The sequence below is a fragment of the Anarhichas minor genome, unplaced genomic scaffold (genome assembly GCF_050575085.1).
Source record: "Anarhichas minor isolate MPS153535 unplaced genomic scaffold, ASM5057508v1 ptg000042l, whole genome shotgun sequence".
Classification (NCBI taxonomy): Eukaryota; Metazoa; Chordata; class Actinopteri; order Perciformes; family Anarhichadidae; genus Anarhichas; species Anarhichas minor.
In genome coordinates, this window is record NW_027466488.1 from 9,318,231 (window position 1) to 9,339,376 (window position 21,146).

General features: G+C 43.2%; 1 protein-coding gene across 3 annotated transcripts in view; it reads left to right on the forward strand.

The window, feature by feature from the left end:
* znf536 (zinc finger protein 536) overlaps nt 1–20,153 on the forward strand; it is a 110,947-nt gene extending 90,794 nt beyond the window's left edge. Inside the window, exon 2 of one of the 3 annotated variants that reach the window (XR_012959155.1) lies at nt 852–984. Coding sequence is in view for 2 of the 3 variants with exons in the window: in XM_076110185.1 (XP_075966300.1) it covers nt 19,879–20,153 (275 nt within the window). In the remaining variant the exon portion in view is untranslated. Of the gene's footprint in view, nt 1–851; nt 1,795–19,878 lie in introns of those variants that run through there. The other 2 variants (XM_076110185.1, XM_076110186.1) reach the window with 2 other exon arrangements.
* Nucleotides 20,154–21,146: the final 993 nt, after the last annotated feature.

Sequence of the window (21,146 nt, forward strand, 5' to 3'; positions counted from 1 at the left end):
CTGGAGGTGATCCGTGGACTTATTTTATCTAAATGTATTCTATAGATGTGTTCGTTTTATTTCGTTTCGACACTAAACGCACATGGTCAGTTTGTTAGCATGCACAACACAACAGACGACTGAATGGTGAAGGTTTCTCTGTTGCTGGTCCGAAATCACATCCTTTATAAAGTCTGAATCACGGAGAGACAGTTTAAAGGGTCACTTCACTGAAATGAACAACGTCCAGCAGTATCTAGCTCATGCCGATGCTTTCGGTTTCATTTGTCCATATTCGTATTTGATATTTCAGCCACCACAACGATACAATGGAGGTTCATTTAATTTTGTTTTTTGGGGGGAAATTATATTTAACAATAAAAAAGTGTGTCCCTGTCATCCGGGATAATCCAAACACTTGTCTCTGGATATTTTCCACTGGGACTACTTGATACCAAAGAAATAGTCCCTCTGAAAACTGTTGATAAGGAAGCGTATGGATTATCCAGACACTGGCGCCAATTCTATTTACCTCCATTGTATCGGGATGAACCTGGAGCAATTAAACCAAAACTATCTTTAAGACTAGATATGACTGCAGGTAAGTGAAACATTTTTATTTTCTGTACATTTTGGTGAAATGACCCTCTAAAGTCTTAAAAGTTTGACCCAATTGTCTGTGGGCCATTGTACAAAGCAGACAGTCTCAAATATCTCATCCATCCATTTAGCCCCACTTGACCATATAATGCAATGCTTCATGTGTGTGTGTGTGTGTGTGTGTGTGTGTGTGTGTGTACTTGCTGCATGGTGGGGGTCAGTGTGTTGGGTCCGTGGTGCTAATCTGCCTCTTGTTCTCTCATTGGCTGTAGTGCATCTCTGGGTAGGAGAGGAGGACCAGCCAATGACCCACGACCCCGCGCTGACCCACAACCCCAACCATCTTAACAACGACCTTAACCACCCTAACAACCATAACCTAGGTGACCCAGAGGGGCTGGACGCCCACGCTGTAAACAAAGACTAACGGCACCACACCGGAGCAAGGCAGGAGGATGAGGATGGTGATGATGAAGGCGATGAGGAGGAGGAGGATGAAGGATAAATGAAGGAGTACACTATAACAAAGACTTTATTTAAGATGAAAAAAAAAAAACACATACTACCGTCAGAGTCAAGAGAAGGCATGAACTATATGAAGGAAAGTGTGGGACAGTTTCCTGTTGGGGACGGATTTGCGAGATTGCTTGGACACTAAACGAAGTGAGGGCAACTTTCCTGTTTTGTCTCCCGTGGTCTGAATGCCCTCATGTCTTTGTTGTCTTCTCTCTTATACTATGTTGTTTTTTTTTCCTTTTTTCTTTTGATGAAACTACCTGTCTGATTAGCACTTCCTGTAACCGGCACCACAGATCTCTGATACATTCCTTGAGCTAGAAAGGTGTGTCTTTTTTTTAAGAAGAAGAAAAAAACAAAACAAAAGTAGGTCTGAAGTGTAGCGCTTAATCGAATGCTTTCAAAGACTTTTTTCCTCTACTGTTGAATGAAGAAGACAGTTATTTCACCGTTATGTCGTACCTGGAATGTATTCTACTGTAGAATAGAAACTCGACTTTACCGGGGCTGTTGACAGAGACCAAGCACATTTTTTCTGTCAGACCAGCCACACGAGTCCCCATGATGCATCACACCGATTATGGTTAAAGGACAGGGCACCGTATGACAATCTGCAACGCAAGAAAGAATAACAGAACCCAGAGTTGACTTTTGACGATGGTGGTGCTAATGATGATTGTGAAGAAGAAAGACTATTCAAACTGCCCTAAATGTACTTATAATACTACAGTATACCCCCCCCCCCCCCCCCTCTCTCTCTCCATACCCAGGCCAGTACAGGCCATCACCCTGCTATGTGGCTCCCTTTGTCTTTTTTTTCTTTTCTTGTTCTTGTATCATTCGACACAGCGCCCATAGTCGCGTAATGTACATAGAGAGATATACAGTAGTTAAAAAAAAGACATTTTAAAGCATTTGTGACAAGGAAGAAGCAAAGAAGTGACAGTAGTTTACACGGCCGCGCTCTCAAAAAGGTAGGCATTCTTCTAGAGTTTGACTGAGAAGAATTTTCAAAAAAAAGAAAAGAAAGAAAGAAGGGGGGAACAGTTTCTTTCTCTATCGCCCTCCACCCCCCTCTCTCTTCATCTCTCACGTCAAACCTCAAGGACTTTAGTGTTGCAGATGTTTCTAAAATACTGCCACCGATCATTGTTGCACAGTGTTACTGACTACTGAAAAATGGTTTGATGTATTTACTTTAAGATGAGTAAAAAAAAAAGAACAAAAGAACAAAAAAACTGGAAAAAAAGACATATTGTGTATAGCCTTAGATACAAGTCATCTGTTATTGCTTCTACAATATGTAGCTGTGCTAGACTGTAGGATGTAGGGTTGATTTTAATTTGATTTGATTTTTTTTATATGTACTGTACATTAATGCCTTCTCCATATAATGATAAAAAAGAGGAAAAAGATGACAATCGTCTCCTGTGCTGCGAACATATTTGCCCCCATATATACAGAATCCATTATGCATAGAGGGACTTAATCCTTTCTTATTTCTTTCATTTGTTTCGGTTCTCTGAAGTATTTTGCACTGTGATAGTATTATAAATCCAACCTATACAGTACAAAACTAGCTAACTAACTAAACTGAAGGTGTGTGTTCGTGTGTCCCTTGGCATTGTGAAATGTTTCTACGTCATTTTTTTGTGAAACCCAGAGAATAATTCTAATGCGGTATGTACAGTCCAACTATGATACTCATTTCAGTTTGAGCAACCTCTATACTGTATGTGGCTTCGACAAATTGTCCCCCCCCATCCCCCGATTTCTTTCGTACGCGATTTCCCCCTTTTGGGCCTGCAGCATAAGGCCCGTTTCGCTTTAGCCTGCGTGATTTTCTGTGCTCAAATTCCACCTTGAGGAGATTTTGCTGCAGTACACCCTCTGTTTTTTTTGGTTTTCATTTTTATTTGATTTATGTAGAGTACAAATAACCATTCTTTCAACTCCAATATGCCAGGAAAGGAGGGGATAAAAAGCTAAAATAATAAAGAGTGAGACATATGAAAAGTGATGGTCGTAGGGAAATATAACAGGGTGTTTTGAAGGGAGGAATTCTGGAAATGGGGTCCGAGTGAACCAATCAGACGAATCCTGCTGGAGGCACTGACCAGTGGCTTTGACCTCTGACCCCATCTCTGTTTTCCAGGCGTGTAAAGAAGAGAGATTAATGGCGAGAGTCTCACTAGGGCTCTCTCCTTCTCTGAACCAGCTATAATGAGCATTCCACTCCACATATTATGTACAAAACCTGTCTTGTGAGCTGAACACTCTTTATGTTTCACTGTACCCTCATGGCAGATGCTTTGTTTTGTAACTACTGAACTGTACTTATAGTAAAAATAAAATGTATTCAAACTAAAAAAAAAAAGAAAAAAAAAATGAATTCTCACAGAGCAAACGGCGTTTCATGTTTTTATTTTTATTTTCTTGATTTCTAACAGAGCGAGAATCAGGAGTGCGAGCCGGCGTGTCGGAGTGCCACTGTTGCGATCAGAAGTGGGTAAACTGTTTGGAGAGTTAGTCCATCACTCCCGACGCAAGTTATTATCTCTCAGTCAATTTGATGGCAAAGCTTCACGGACCTCGATCATGATGTCGAATACGCACAACTAAATTACTGACTGCACCACTGTGTCTCGCAAAGGTGTCCACGAAGTAGCTGTAGTGAAACAACATGGGCTCAGAGCATCCCTGTGGCAGAATGCAGAGGGAAGATTCAGACATTTAAATCTGAGCCAATAGCACTTTCTGATTAGAGACGTATCACACATCTTTGCCTCCTATCTACGTCTCTGTGCTGATATACGGACATCAGGGTGATAATCAGAGGTGGAAGAAGTACTCTCATACATGGATGGACTACTGAATGGGCCTCACAGGCTCAGGGGCTCAACGTTTCAGGCCCCTCCCCACTGGCCTTCACCTACGAATGGTCCCTCAAAGAGACACGAAACATTCAAGACTCAAAATAACCACAAAGAAACATAAAACAACCACAAAGAGACAGAAACAACTACAAAGAGATGCGAAACAGCTGCAAAACGACAAAGAGAACCTCAACGACCAAAAAAGAAGCAAAACAAAAACAAAGAGACACAAAAATGACTGCAAAGAATTAAAAAAAACATTTGCAAAATGACTCCAAAGAGATGAAAAATAACTGCAAATAACTAACTAACTACAAAAAAAATCTAAAGATGACTCCAAAGAGACAAAAAAACAACCACCAAGAGACGCAAAATGACTACAAAGACACACAAAAATAACAACAGACAAGCAAAATACCAAAACAATTAAAAAAGTAACAAAGCAACTACAAAGAGACACAAAATGGCGGCATCAAGAAACAAAACAACAACAAAGAAGAGGCTGAACAAATATTGAGTCTGTGTGTCTGGCTCCTACTGTATGTAGGAGTGGTGCTGGGGCCTTTTACATGTCTGTGACCAGGGGCCCATTTCATCTGCCCATGCTCAGATCTGAAACCAAAGTAGCTTTCTATGTGTAAATATATAATACTGCATTCATCTGACTCTAGTAAAAGAGCTATGGCTATATTATCAACTCTAAAAGTGACTCATAATGCAGCAAATGTATAACCTGGGATCTAGCATAGTCAGGTGTTGGCTGGGCTCACTCAGTTCACACTTGAACACTGTCTGTCACATGTTCTGCAGCCTGAAATAGAAGTGAATGTAATTGAATAACGAAAGCTTTATTAATAAACCTGAAAAGACGAGGATAACAAGTTACTGTGAAATGACTTGTGAAATATGCAAGGTTCTTATAGGATCCCATCTGTGATCAGGATTCAGTATTCTGTTATTTCTGAAAACAGTAACCTTTTGTTTGGTTAATATTTTTCCGTTGCATACATGAATAAGTCAAAAAATAAGTATTGCATATTCATTGCATACTTTTTGACAAACTCCGGCACAGATCAGTATCCGTCTGCTGCAGCTCTTGAGGATCAGTGAAATAGAATAAAATAAATTTTCTTTAGATTAGAAAAGCTTTATTAATCCCCAACGGGGGAAACTCGTTTGCCACCAAAATCAACTCATACAGACAACAATAGACATAGTTTCCACAGACAGAAAACACATTACAACGAATAAATAACACCATATGAGGCACGAATAACATCCGAATGATGATAAATCTAAAAACCAAATCTAAAGGTGTTAAAGATCTGACTGCTGCTGGAACAAAAGACCTTCTGAGGCATCCTGACATGAGCTTCTGAGTCCATTAAGAACACAGCGTAATGGATGGCCTTCTACATAAACAATTGTTTTGTTAACTCGGCCCTTGTTCTCTTTTCTACGGTGACCTCAAAGTGAGTCTGGGGTAAGGCCCATCACTGAGCCGGTCTTTCTGATCAGCTTATTGATCCTGTTTTTATCATCCGCAGTGATGCCCCCCCCCCCAGCAGAGCACAGCATAGATGTGCAGTAACAGAAAACATGTCACTCCAAACTTCATTCAAAAAATATCTCACTTTAAAACCTTTTAACAAAGTCTAAATGGTCCCTGAAGACTTTGTTAGAGTTGGGGTGAGGGGGTCAGGGTTCAAGGAATTGACATTAAAACATTACATCCGCTTTATAAATACAATCGCTTTGACATGAAAAGGCCAATATTCTTTAGAATAGAAGCAAAATTAATTTCAATACATATTTTCTTCCTTATGATTTAGTTAAAATGGGATTAAAGACAGTGTTCACGGTCAGGCAGAAAGTTTAAAGTGTGTCGGGGTTAGAGATCAAAAACTCAACATAAGACCAAGGCATCACAACCTTTCCAACATGAAAGTGCTTGTGCCAGTATAAATACACTTCTTGTGAGGCAGTTCCCTTCATCCTAACATTTAACTCCACGGTTGATCTGCGCCGCATTGATGGAATCCGTATTTGTGTTAACCTAAAGCCGGGACCCCGAAGGCCGCTGTGCCTCTGGGAGGCTGCCCAGGTCAATGCCTTTACTAATTTTTAAACGGATCAGCTGCACCGTACCAGATGTTGGGGGCCGGTGGGGGGGGGGGGGCCTCATGACACAAATCCCCCAAGTCTGTTCCCAATAAAACTCACATCCGGAGAAAAGTAACTGTTTGACTGGTTTACATCCACACACACACACACACACACACACACACACACACACACACACACACACACACAGCCAAGGATGTTTCGGATGGCTGGATGTGAGACTGAGCTGGAACACGGCTTGCGTACCCTGTGTGCATGACGTACTGTAGATTCTTGGTGCATGTTAGTTTGTATGGTGGGGGGCGTGTGCATGAATGTGTAAATGAGTGTGTGTGTGAGAGTCATGTCTATATATTTGAGTTGAGGTGTGTCTCCATGTAACGCCGCACATGTGTCTGATTAAAGAACACATTAGGTCATTCCATCATTCATTCCATCCTGCCTGTCATGTGTGTGTGTGTGTGTGTGTGTCGCTCTTCGTTGCTCAGCTGAGCAATTTCAACATTTGAAGCACCCTCTTTCACAGTGTGATGAACACCGCTCTTTGCCCTTCATTTAACTTCCTCTCTCGTCATTTGCTGTGTCTCCCCCCCTCTTCATTTCTCTCTCTCTCTCTCTCTCTCTCTCTCTCTCTCTTCAGTATCCATTTCCTCTCATTTCCCCTCCATGGCATGTTATGCAGCCGTGTGTGTGAGCACATGTTTGTGCACGCACACCGGGCGCGTTGTGTAATTGTTTGCCGTGCTCGTGCGTCTGCGTGCAGATTGATGTGCTGTAAGATGACACTCTGCAGCGGTTTTTGCGGTTTGCCAGCCTTCGGTTGGTCACCGGGCAGATGGTGACCTGCCGATGAACCCGTCTTTCTGCTCATTTGTTCAGCTGCCTCTAATTTTTCCCCTCCCTCCCTTTTGCATTGGAGCAGCTGGGGGCCTCGCGGTGCAGCTCCGTGGTTAGACCACCAGAGGGCACAGCAGACCAGGTTTTGGTGCAGAGCTGGTGCCGGTCCTCCTTTGAGGAAGTTGCATTGCAGAGAGAAACATGGAATGTCATTGAATGCGTGTCTGTGAATTTGCCGGGCGGCTTTAGCAACCTTGTGTTATTTAAACTACTTTCAGGGCAACGGCATCAGAAATCATTTGATTGGTGGCAGTGTGCAGAAGACAAAATAACTGATCAGTTAACAGAATAATCAAAACAACTTATCAATTCGTGAATGATTAAATTATGAAATAAATAAAAATAAAAACAAAACAAATTTGAGACTTTATTTTGGTGCCTCGTCAAAATGTTTTGTGCTACAGGGGACTTTTGGGCTACAGGGGACTTTTGGGCTACGTCTCTGCCGTCCTCCTCACAAGGGGGTTCTGAGAAGGACTCCTGCAGCCAGTAGCTGGTATCCAGTGTCTTGCACAAAGGCTCTGAAACAAAAGGGACGTTATCATGCTTTTCCTCCCTCTTTGTTGTTTCCTATCTTCAAACATAAGTTCTCTTCCCTGGCTGGTCCAGGCAACACCCGTGCTCTCTTCAGTTTCAAAATCTCAGTCTAACCAGAGCTTTTTGTTCTTGATATTGTCCCTCAGTGTGCTCTCAGGACGATACATGGCACATTTATGGCATTTTTGTTTTGAGGCGTTGTGCTTGGGGCTAGAGTCGTTTTCTTTTTCACCCGCATTTTTCTTCGTTTTAGTCCAGAACTGCGCTCTTATATTAAGTTTGTTTATTTGGCACCCCCTGAGGGTACGTTTAACCTTCCACTTGTGTGTATGTGTGTCATTATTTCATTATTGTAAAAAGCCTGAGCATGAGAAAGCCGAGGGAATACTGAAAGCAACGGGAAACGCCAGCATGCCGTAAAATCACTGCCTCAGTTTACAAAAGGCCTCTTTATTATGACTTCTTTGTAACTGAGAAAGTGAGTTGGGTTCGACATGCGATCCTTTCTCCTGCCTCTAGATAGCCTCCAAGGGCTGTAACAAAGGGTTGGTGCGGACACATACACCAAGCAAATGACCGACTTTGCTCCAAACCACAAACTAAATGTAAAAACATCTATTGTATGAAAAATAAATATGCCCCGTCCCATGGATGAAACCCTGATTGCTACTTTATGACACATAAAAAGTACACCGTCATGATACTCGACTATATGCTGTATGCAATATGAGTAGTGCTGACCCAATTTATTCAATCAGCAGCAACTAGTCGTCCCTCATTGCCATGACTTTTCATAATTTATTGATTAATTTAAAATGCCAAAATGTCTCTGATTCTAGCACCTTACATGTAATGAATTTACTGTTTTTCACTGCTTTTATACCTATCATTTTATTAACTTTTTCGGGGGGGTTTAGACTGTCGATTGGACGAACGAAGCGATTTGAAGACGCTACTCTGCAGTCTGAGAGTGTGTAATCAGCATCTCTCACTGCTTTCAGACATTTTATAACCAAACAGCCAACAGAACGATCGATTTAGAGAAATTGACTGTTAGCCACGGCCCCGACTCCAAGATTCCAAGCAGAATATATACTAAGAAATGCTAATGCGACAGCTTGTCCCCTCATTCTCATGCGTCCTTCTGTTTCCTGCTGAGCATCTGTGCGTATGCACGTGGGTGCGCTAACGTCTGCACGAGTGTCTCAGTGTGTGCCATGCCCAACAGAGTGTGTGTGTGTGTGTGTATGTATTATTGTGAGTGTGTGTTTTACGCAGTGCCCGTGTGTTACGGTCTCCCTCTTTCTCCTGAGCTCTTATGAATCGATGATCATGTGGTGTAAGGGAGATAGATGGCCCCCAGCTCCATCTTGTCTCCTCTAATTGTAAAATATTAGTTACATTAGACTCTGGCCCATGATTAATGGAACTTATTTGGAAGGTGGACTCTCTCTTACGCACACGTACTCCCTTTCTCCCTCTCGCCCTCTCTCTCGGTTACCAATGGTCTCCAAAGTCTCTTCCTGAAAGGATTGAGTAATTTCACTTAAAGCGGACAAATAGGCTTCCCCCTGGTAAGGGAGAAAGGGGGGGGGGGGGGGGGGGGGTCGTAGAGAAGAGGGAGTAGGAGAAGGAGAGGAAATGAGGAAGGGAGATAAGAAAGAGGGGAGAGCTTATGAAAGGGGGTGAATAACAGCTCCACCGGAAGAGGTTTTAAAGAGTTGCGGTGTTGGTTGAATCCTAAGCTCCGTGGTAGATAATTCTGTACGCGTGTCTTGATCGTGTTTACAAGCTGATCTCTGTGAAAAGGGGACATCTTATTTTAATTTTTTTTTATTTAATGCTACTGTTACCTGCCCTGTGCCTCGCAAAAAAAGCATCCAAAGAGGAGTCACTAAGTTCAGACAGTGAAAGTTTGCTCTGTGGAACCAGAGCGGCCAAGACTTTTGCTCTCCTTTCAGTCAGTTGAGAGAAACACATGCGTGTGACGGACGTCATGATTCCTCTCCTCCTCCGGTTTTGCACAAATTGGATGCGAGTCCTTGAGGAGCACCTGGCCAGGGCGGCGTGACACACACACACACACACACACACACACACACACACACACACACACACACACACACACACACACACACACACACACACACACACACACACACACACACACACACACACACACACACACACACACACACACATTTCAGTCTGTGTGTTGATAACACTTGCTGTTCTTCAGCTGCAACTTGTCTCACGTCCACCTGCTGCCAGCGAACACAACTGATACAGTGATCAGCGTGTGGGGTGGACTCTGCTTTCTCGCTACTTCCTGCACGGCTCTGCATTGTTTTTTAATTTGAGGTGCACCTTTGTTGCATTATAAAGTCAAGATATTATTACCATATTCAAAATGAAAAAGTATCTTACAGTGTCGTTGTTGTTTGGGGGGGACACACAACTTTCCATGGACAGAAGAGGAGGGAGAGTGGCAAGAGGAGAGATTATTTTTTTAACAAACGTTTTATAACACCACGCATCAAGTGGTGTTATTTTGCATTACCTGATTCAACATTTGTGCCAAAAATAACTCCAGTTAAAACTAGATTTTTTTTGTTGGCTTATTCTGCCTGTCCTCACGATAAAATAAAGATAATTATATTTATATAAAATATATAAAGATATTATTAGCAATAATAGGTATAGAGACAGTAACATGCTTCCCTTTAGTCTCTGACTGGGCCTTCTTTAGTTGAATGTGTGCACATTTTCACGTGTTAAGATGACTAGATAAATACAAACAGTGAGTGCATATGAAAATCAATAATTATACAGCACATCTGCTGTTTAATAAGTCTCAGGTTCCTCAGTCAGAGATTAAAGACAAACTGTCTGCTCAGCAAGACACTAATTGGTGGAAGCATTCAGATCAGTCTTTCATTCAAAACTTAATTTTCGTAAAAGAATACGTAGGTATTATTATTAAAAAAGTACAACAAGTGCTTTTTAGTATCAGGCCGATGCATGAGCTAAACTTTCATCAGAACAAGAAGGACACTTCTTCATTGCATGGATTGTGATGCTTTACAGTCTGTCTCGCTGATATGAATCACAAAATGCTGCAACATGCTTCAACAGGCTTTATTGTTTTACTATTGTTGCACAGTGTAATTCCAAATACACAACGTGAAACTCAGGTAATTCCACTAATGCAATACAAAACTACACATATTGACCACACACACATACAGCACTAGTCATCCCTCTGCGTTTGACCACAAGTTCTCATCCACATCTTCTGTCCTCTCCTACAACAGCACACCTGTGTAATAGGCGTATGCCTGATCCGTCGTCTGCAGAATTATGTCCAGACAGCATTCATTGAGTCCAAGAGGGACATCTGATCATGTGACTGGTGGTCATACATTTTCCCCCTCCATGAGGACAACTAATCCCTCTGTGGGGTTAAGGAATGGACGGTAAGGTGGGAGGAAAGGTGACCCCCCTCCTGGGACGTGAACCAGTCTGTGACTGCTGAAACGTCTCATTGTCCAAAACATTTAACAAAACGTTTTGGATTCTGCCTCACCTGCCACCTTCTCCTCACCTGGCACAAGTCTTTTATAGAGGTCATCAGGGGGCAGAAAATCAGCCACTCAGCGTTGGATGTCCTAGTTTGTTGAGTTTGAATGAGAAAACAGTTCATGTAATTTGAAAGTTGTGGTCAAAGCAATGAAAAGATAACCACAGCTTAGTCCACATTCACTTCTGTTTTGCTGACTGTGTTATATTATATGATTTTAAACACTTCTACGGTTGAATTCTAAGCAATAACCAACCCCCCCCCCCCATGTCAAAATCTTAAGTATCTCATTCTGTCTTTCGCTGTGTGTTTTCAAACACTGTTTGCCCAACTTCTAGCCGTTTGCCCAACTTCTAGCCGTTATCGCTGTGTATTGAGGTCAAAGGGAGTTCATGATGATGAATGCAGCAGAGCAGCCGACACTCTTTGTGTCAGAATGTGAGTGAGAAGCAGGTGGCCGGCATATCAATCAACACCCTCTGCCCTACATTTTTTTTTTTCTCTTTATTGCTGAGAGACATGGATGGCAGCCTACACACACACACACACACACACACACACACACACACACACTTTAGCATGTACAAACACACACTCTCACACAGACTCACATGTAGTTGGGCATCCATTATCTGTGTACAGTGACAGGTCAGCAGCAAATTGTGCCTCCCTCAGTTCAGCAGGGACTCTGACTGAGGAAAAATAAGACGAGGCTGGGAATCTAGCATGCACACATGCACACACACATACACACACACGCACATACACGCTGTCAACTTACAAAAATATTCAAAAATTCTACAAAAAAATTTAGAATTTGAAAATTCTAAAAATAAATTCATTCACACATCTCACACAACAGATACGCTCTCAGTTGAGTCTATGCAGATGTCTGCACCGGCTCTGTGCAGGCGCTCGTCTCAGCTCGCAGTGTAACCGCCACTTGCAGCGTTTATTTGAGCCTCAAGTCTATTTTACAAACAATACATGCGTGTGAGGTTGATGCTCAATAAAAAGGCAGCGACTGAGCGGTGGCGATGCAGACAGCTGTGTGTGTAGTTCTCTTAGCTGTTAGCTGTTAGCAAAACACCAGGTCCAAAACAATAAAAGTGAGCAAACTATTTTCCCCATAGACATACTCTCTACAGTCTCCCCCCCACTGTGGCCACAGAGCAGTGACTGGGGTTCGGCGATGCGCTCAGCTGTGTTATCACTGGTGGCCCCTACCAGCCAGTTAAGAGTCGTGAGTGAGGAGTCAGCAGACAGTCAATGGCAGTACAAAACAGGCAATAAAAAGGAAGAGCGAGTCACCGCAGCTACGAGAGGTCCTGGAGCATGCAGCCATAGCTGGCCTCCTAAAACATAATGCAGTTATGCATGCAGAAACTTTGAGCACGAGCGTGAAAAACAACAGCAGCCGTCTCCAGAAAAGAGCCATGGAAAGAGAAAATAGAACAAGAGATGGAGACAGAAAGGAAGGAGCTGCTATTTTGGGGTTCTTATTAACAGGTCCTTCTGGTACAGCAATTAATAATCTAGTTCAGTATTTAACATGGGACCTAGTCCCTGGTGTGGACGTTTTAGCTGGCTTTGATGCTGAAAGAGCTCCTTCCCCTCCACCTCCCCCCCACAGTTCCTCTCCTCTCCTTAAGTGCCTCCCCTGGTGTTATTTGCGTGTTGGTTTTCTCTAGTTAAGCCTAGGAAACAGACCAAATCGCTATTCCCCAAACTTCAGGCCAATTTTTTATCAACACGGCAGCTCGTTGAGGGAAATGCTCCGAATTCATCAGAGGGAATGTAGAGAAGGATAAATTCCCTTCAGGCTGTTTGAAGTAATGTTAATGTATTTATTTTCGGAGGGGGGGGGGGGGGGGAGGATGTTGGAGGAATTTTAGAAAATAATGATATAAATATATTACAAAAAAGCAACTCAAAAACCCATGAAGTCATGTCGGCCACATTTACAAAGTCTTTAACATGAGAAACTCTTGTTCTTTTACTCTATCGTCATTCTTCATTCTTTTCAAATTAGCTTCAACAAAAAACAAATCTCATCTCTTTAGGGATGTAAGCCATGTGCTTGTGTTTGAATAATGTATTCATATTCAAATACAAACACAGAGCTTACCTGTCAACCAATAAGCCCTCTGTTTGCTGCAAATGTCCCACCACTACTTGTTGAGTCACAACTCTGTCAAATCGGAACCCACAGGCGTCTTACACACACTGCTGCAATCAACAGAATCCATTGTTTACATTGGTGGCAGGATCAAACCGGTTCTTGCGTCCAACTCGGCTAAGTCAGTGCCCCTCAGCATCTGATACCAACCCACCGAAGCACCCTTTAACTTACTCCAATGTAAACTCACCGGCTCCATTATGAGATGCTTTAGAGAGTGAGAAAGTCTGCTGAGGAAAGAGGTCAGGGTGGACAGACGGGTCAAACTAACACAGGACTTTCACCCAGGAGACCGCTGACAGCGTCATGTGTGAAACCAACGTCGACTTGTTTTATCGTTGCTTTGTTATGTAACTATCACTTCACGTTACAAACATATTTATCTTAACCCAAACCACAATCTTTTCCTTAGTCTAACCAAGAACTTTTGTTGCGTAAGTAAACCTACATTGGAATTAGTTTTTCAAACCGCAAACCGACCTTCTGTCCCTGACACGTCCGACCAAGCGTCGGTATTTATTTTGGGAATGAGAATGTGTCGCAGGATCTCAAATGTCCAGAATAAATGTGTGCATTACAAATCCATTTAGAAATCCTTTAAAAATGGCACACCTTGTCTCATATTTATCACATTCACACTATTACTTTGATATTGAAAGTTGAACTCTTGGTTCCTCTCTGTATATGCTTCAAAAAGGCTGCATGACTTTAATGATGCAGATTTGCTGAAGTCTAAACAAAGAGGCTACAGGCTGAAAACAAGGAGGTGTAGATAGGTTTAAGCTTAAATAATCAGACAGTCAATTTCCACCAGATTTGTCGTGCCGGACAAAAGCTGGACAGATGTTGCGCATGAGTTATTATTTTTGTACCATGTGCAAAGTCACAGTAGACGGAAAATGACAAGGCTAAGTTAGGGACTGTCTCAAAGATACGTGTAAAAGAAAAAAAAATTAAATATAGCTCACTCTCTTTTTCCACCTTATTTAAAAATAATACAATATGGCCTCATGAACTACTATGATGTGTTTAACTAACTAAAAGGAAGCAGAAAACCAGCAGTATAGACAAACTGAATAAGAAAATTGCGGGTTATAAATCTGGGTATGAATCAGAATGCAGCTATTTTTGTCCAATAAACAGATACAAATCCACAAACTATTTTTGAGTGTAGATGGGATGGCAATCATTTTTGTGTGTGTGTGTGTGTGTCGCTGCAGTTTGCTGAGTAATCTGGGAGCTACAGCATAAACGCAGGTTATTAGACAGATGGTTTAGCACATTTAATTGCTCACACCTTCTGTCTCTCTGCCTACAAACTCTTTGTCTGTGTGCATCTTATTTTCTTTTTGTCTCTTCTCACTCATAACTTCGTTATTTCCTTTATAAGTTTCTGCTCTGTACTTGGTTTTAAATGTGTATCTCACTGTCTGGCTTGGACAAATGAATGTATGTGCACACACCTACACACGCATGCACGCACAGACACACACACACACACACACATTTCCCCAGGTTTCTCCCCCTTTTTCTCTCTTTGCCCAGACACACAAAGCACACACAAATGCATGCATTAATGTGCACATATGCAAAACCCCTCACCCCTCGCACACTCAAGCAGACTGCCACGCACGCACACGCACACACATATTCAGAGGCATTTAAAGACCGGGAACAGAGTTTTGGCTTCTGACCAAAAGCTGCCGTCCTTAAATGCTATTTGATGCCAGCACTGCCATCTGTTGCCGTCTTAAGATAGCTCTTCTCACACAAGACGCGGGCGAGATAACACTTTTCCTGGAGCCGTGGTGTATTTTTCACATATGGCCACAAACCGTTCAATATAAGCACAGTTTGGTTAAATGATAACTCCAATGCAATAACCGCATATCTCCTGTCACTCAACAAACGGCACCCCTGCACCCCCCAATAACAAGGGAAATACTGTACAAGCTGGAGAATAAAAAGTTTTCCCAAACTATGCAACATATCTAAATGCAAGGGCAAGCTGATAATAATAGCACTATATTGTGTTTAATGTTGAATGCTATGCTTGTGACATTGTTCACATAACAAAGAAAGACAGGGAGGTTAGAGAGAGGAGTTGAGCGGGGGTGGGGGGGGGGGGGTTATGTTTGTAGCAGCGATGTGTGTTACATCAACCAACCTCCCCCAACACACATATGCACACCTCTACCCACTGAATCCTCTCCTCCTGCCCTCCTCTTCACTTCCTCTCCCTCTTTTCCTCTGATCTCCGAGCAGAGGGCCTTGGGGGGTTAATTAACAGGCTTAGATAATGCCACACTAATAAAAGCAAGACCACTGTTTTTCCTGTCTGTCTTCCGCCCTCCTCCTCCCTCTTTATTCCTCTATCCATGTGTCTGTTTCCCAACCAGAACTATCCAATATCAACGTAATTGATTCTTAGCTAAGCCCCGCCACCCCATGCTACTCCATCAAGGTGTCAGAGCTACCGTGGAGCCCACATGGTCACTAACTGCACTCACTGAATAAAGATTATCCAATTTTTGGAAAAACATTAAAGCAAATTCATAGAGAAGCAGACAGAAGGCTCTACAATATGTGAAGGATATATAGAGGATGTCAGAACTGAAAACAGGTTAAAAAGATAAAGATAGAAGCTAAAGCTACTGATCAGAGTGTAAAAGGGAACCACCACATCACCTGGTGATCAAGACAGAAGACAATGAAATTAAGGAGCAAAACTGTTCCTCTGAAGCCAGTTAGGTCTTTATTCACCTTTACAATCATTAAAAAGTAAACGCAGTATGTGTGTCCATTAAGTAGCAAGCGTAGCCAAGAAGTGCTACCGCTAGTAGCGGATGTGCTAACCTTAGCTCCATAGGTCTTAACCTAGAAATATAACATTTAACAATTGTATATCTCCTTCCAACATCTCCGAGAATCGCTACAACACAATGTTTAACAATGACTAGCTGGTCGAAACTGTTGTAATGATTGGCCAGTCTGCATTCAAGGGGCTGAACATAGCAAAGGGTCATTTGACAGGGATACAGGGCCGGATTTGTGATGCCTCATGGAACCCCGATATTTCATTCATGTCCAGGTCCCATTTAGGGGTTTGTAAAATTCTTTACGGAAAGAATATCAATAACGCCACCTATAGTGTTATTTCAAAATAAACTTCTTTGGTAAAATTTGGGTAAGGATTGTGGTTTGGGTTAAAATAAGTATGTTTGTAGCATAAAATAACTATATTTGTTAGGTAACAAAACTATGGTTAAGTAACTCAACTTTGACTTGATTTCACAAGGAACACAAAGTCCTGTGTAGCATTGTATTTGCCTTTGCCCATTGGTGGTACATACACGTTCCTCTTGATGGTCTTGTCTTTGCCTGTTTAATCAGGGTTTTAATACTGTTTGGCCACTCTTTTATTTACTTATAAAATACATGACTTCCTTGAGCCAAGTGGGTACAAGCTAAATCACAATTGTGTCATACTGAGTAGCAAACCAGTACTCGATTGCCAAAACTGGAATTGAAACAGTAAATCATTATAGCACTTAAAAAAAATAAAAATCACTGTATTACTTATTAACACATTACAGCTTTATGCCAGTTGTGAGTAAAGTGTGGCAGGGATCAGACGGAGGAGAAAGGGTTCATTTGACAGAATGGTGCTTTGTGTGGTGCTGCCGGGCCACAGTCGGCATGTGGGCTGTTGTGGTTACTGGCACAGACCAGAGGACATGGATTAATGATGGCAACTTTGGCCCTCAGTGCCGGGCATGTGGAATGTTGAACGCCTGCGTGTGTGGGAGTGAGTGAGTGAAAGAGAAAGACAGCCTCTCTTTAATTTGTAATCCATAACAACATAGCCTGTGTGCTTCTTAGTTGCTCTGCAGAAGTCAATTTCAATCTCAACACACACTCAAGTTTATGCATCCCTATCCAAACTTTTTTTCAAGCCACGCAATTCAAACCACAATCCCTCGCTTTTTACCTAAACAACCTCCCCCCGGAGATAATAAAAAAACGGCACGTAAGCAGGGTAGAGGAGGAAAAAAAGCGAGTTGAGTTGTTTTGGGGGCATAAGTGTAAAGTGTAAAATGGAATGAGATATTCTGCCTCTCGGACTTAACGTAATGTAAGAGAGTGTGAAATTAAACTGCACACGAATAAAGGGGGACCCTTCATTGTGTGCCGCCGACTGGTTTATCTGGAAATTCAGACAACTGGAACATCCAAAGCCTCCAAACTTGTAGCAATCCCCTTTGTGCGGCTCTGGAGCAAACAATGTAATATCAGAAAGCCGGAGAGGCTCCAAATCCTGTGTCAGATTGCCAAACACAAAGTAGCTCGCATCAAGCCTGTCCCTGTGTACACTTTAAGCGTTCACGTGTCCGTCTTTGTACAATATAAAGTCGACTGTGCACTCACTCCCGCTAACCCCATGCATATGCCAGTGAGTGCCTCAAATAGATTGTTCCCTATTTAATTCCCGGCCTTTTACCTATTGATATTCCCTGCACCTATCTCCTCGCCTCTTTTTAAACCCCATATGTTAATTTGATTTCGAGCAACTCAAATTGAATAAGAGATAAAGGCAAAAAGAAAAAGGTAAAAGAAAACAAGGGTCAGACAAATGTACTGTTATTAATAACCTAAAGTACCAGAGAGGGCTCAAACTCTCTCCCTATTCCCGCCCCTCCCTCTTCTTTCCTTCCTCCCTCCCTCCCTCTCCACTTTGTTTTGTCCTCTCTGTCTGTCTCTGAGTGAGTGAGCTAAGTGAAGTGGGTTATGATGGCGGTGTAATCGGCATCCCTCAAACAAACGGCTGCTGCTATTAAGGGCCATTGTGTTTGCTGCAGTGATGATCAGATTCAATCTAGGGAGAACATTCTGTGCTGGAGCTGTGGCAAGGAGGGAGCGGGGGGTAGAGAAAAATACTTTGCCTTGTTCCACTCTGCTATTGTGTTCAGGGGGAAGAGATGTATGCATGCTCTTCAAAAGATGCATATCGACAAAGGGGAGCGGCAAAAGTTTAGCTCAGATGGCTGCACGAAGCGAGGCTAGTATTAAGTGCTGGGTAATGTTTTCACAGGATGTATTTGTTTCAATAAGGAGCTCGGCAGACTAGTGCCGCTCGGAGGGGAGCAGATGAGAAAATCACTTCTCCTCTCCGCTCTGTCCTCAACTTTACCCTCTCCTCCCAGTCTTTGTTTCCTCGGTCCAATCTGTCACGCTGTTAACACACCTTCACGAGGGCCGGTGGAAGCCTGGAGGGCCAAGGAGTGGAGGCTGACGTCGGGGGTTTGCAGGCCCCAATACATCAGGCTTGTTATTGAATAATCAGTCAGTCATGTAATACGCTGTTGATATGATGGAGGGGCAGGCGAGGAGGTCTGGCGATTGCTTCGTAGTGAGAAGGTTTTGTCTGGTGCCTTTCCGTGTGGAATTTGCATGTTTTCCCCAAGTCCGTGTGGGCTTCCAAAAAACATTCAGGTTCCATAAATTAAGAGACGAAATTGCCTGCAGGTGTGAGGGTGAATGGTTATCCGTCTGTATTTCCGTCAGCCAACTCACGTGGAATGGACGATTATGTGAACGTAGAATAAATATGGCACATTGATGTTTACTAATTTATACGCTCTCAGTTCATCACCCCCCCCCCCGCCCTAGGAAATGCCAAGCTCACCACAGCATCGATAGGGGAGTATATAATAACTTCCCCCCGATTACAACATAGACTCTACAGCCTACAGGTGGAGGCTTGGATTGGATGTGGGGCAGCACAGACAACAGTGGATTTAAGCGACAGCGTAGCTTGCGGGCGAGCGGTGTGGCAGCAGGCATGGCCACAGACAGGGATTCTAGTGCTATGAGGAAGGATTTCATCAGTCTGGAAGTCTTCATTGCGACAGACCTTTTTATCCTCACGAAATAGCAGCGCCAAAACACTATGGAAACTAAAAAGGTTGTCTTTATCAACCAACAAAATGCAGACCGCTAGTATTCATGGATGTAAACAAACGCGGGGTTTCAAAACATTTTTCAAATGTTTCGTGAAGAAGGAAATGCATTCGACACGTGTTAGGCTTGAGGATAAACACAAAACGAGCGAGCGAACAAACTACTGCTACACTACACCAGTGTATCCTTTTTAGGAGGCATGGAACATCTCTCACATGGAACTGTGACTGGTCGAGGATTGGTTAGATACCAGTCCCACGCTGCTGTTAACCTTGGTGTTTGCTATACATATGATTGTGTGAGGTTCTCTGTTTGGGTCAATGCTTCTCAAATGTTCTTACACCACAAACCTTCAAACCACAAACACACTTGCCCCCCAAACTATTGACCCAGTGGTCGCAGTGAGGGAGGACGTTTGCTGCGTCTTCATCACGCCTACACTGAACACAGAGACTTCCTATTGTGAGAGAGGAGCCTCTTATTAGAGAAATCACTCTCATGCATCCACTAATAGGGTTACATCTGTAGCAAATTAGATTTAGAGTTCGATGGGGAACCCTAAGGACCCCAACCTGAGACTTACTGATGCTGATGGCGACAATATTCTCTTGTTCCGTTTCTCCCTCCAGGCCAGAGACCATTCAAGTGCAGTTACTGCCCCTACAGCGCCTCCCAAAAGGGCAACCTGAAGACGCACGTGCTGTGCGTGCACCGCATGCCCTTCAACAACAGCCAGTATCCCGACCGACGCTTCAAGCGCTCCCATCCCGAGTACGACATCCCGGAGAAGAGCCCCGATGATGCCGTGGGCGGCGTTCCACCGAATCAACCGATAACAGATGGGAGCCATGGGAGTAACGTTATGTGGTTTGCAGGGGAGGCCGAGTCACGTCACCAGGAGTGAAGCCGCCATGAGCTTGGGTTGGTTGATAACAACCAGCATAGAGGTCTGTGTTGGACAATGAGAGTCCCATAGATTATCAGGCAAACACGCCCTGATGCACATTATAGTTGGTCAGTTTAAGACTCATTTCTATCAGACCCTGACCGGACAACGGCAAGACAATGAGATCCACAAACACTAGGTAAACATACTCTATGTGTGGTATTGGAAGTCTGTGAACATTTACTAAGAACACATCATAATCTATGTATTTGTGATGAGGTGATTCAGCGTTTTTGTATCCTTTAACCAAGCACAGTGGATTAGGCGTAAGAACGGAAAAAGAGAAAGTGTTTAAAAAAACGTTAATGAAATTGTAGTTTTCAGACAAATCACGAGGGAAGGCGGCCGTGAAGCAAGAGGGAAGATGATGAAAATCATTGGAGCGACTTTTCTCCAAAAATAATGCTTTTATCAGAAAAATGATCCATGTAAACGATTCAGCGGGGCAGTTACTGGAGGGAGGATGGAAGGGGCGGTGGAGGAAGAGGAGGGATTTTGAATGCACACCACCACCACCACAGCCATCCCAGAACATAACACCAGTGGCTGCCATTTTCCTAGTGTGAGTGATGAGCCCTGTATGTGTGTGTGTGTGTTGTGGGGTCAGCGGTGGCCATGGTGGCTTATGTGTCAGGGATAGAGGGTAAAGGGAGGAGGGGTGCATTGGTGCCAGCCTGACTGGAGCTATCATCGCAGAGGAAATCAATTCAACAACACACACACACTCAGAGTCCTACAGTGGTAACGCGACTCTGGACGGTATACGCCAGGGGGGTCAAGTTGAGTCCCATCAGCTGGCCGGAGCCCCTAGAGTCACCTCCTACCCTCCTATATCCTTCCCTCAGCTCTCACTCTCTCTAGTGCGAGCCCGGTCCGTTAGAATGATGTGGAAAATACAACGCAAATCAATCAGCAACATATTTAAAGCATCCATTAGCCAACGCTGTGGCT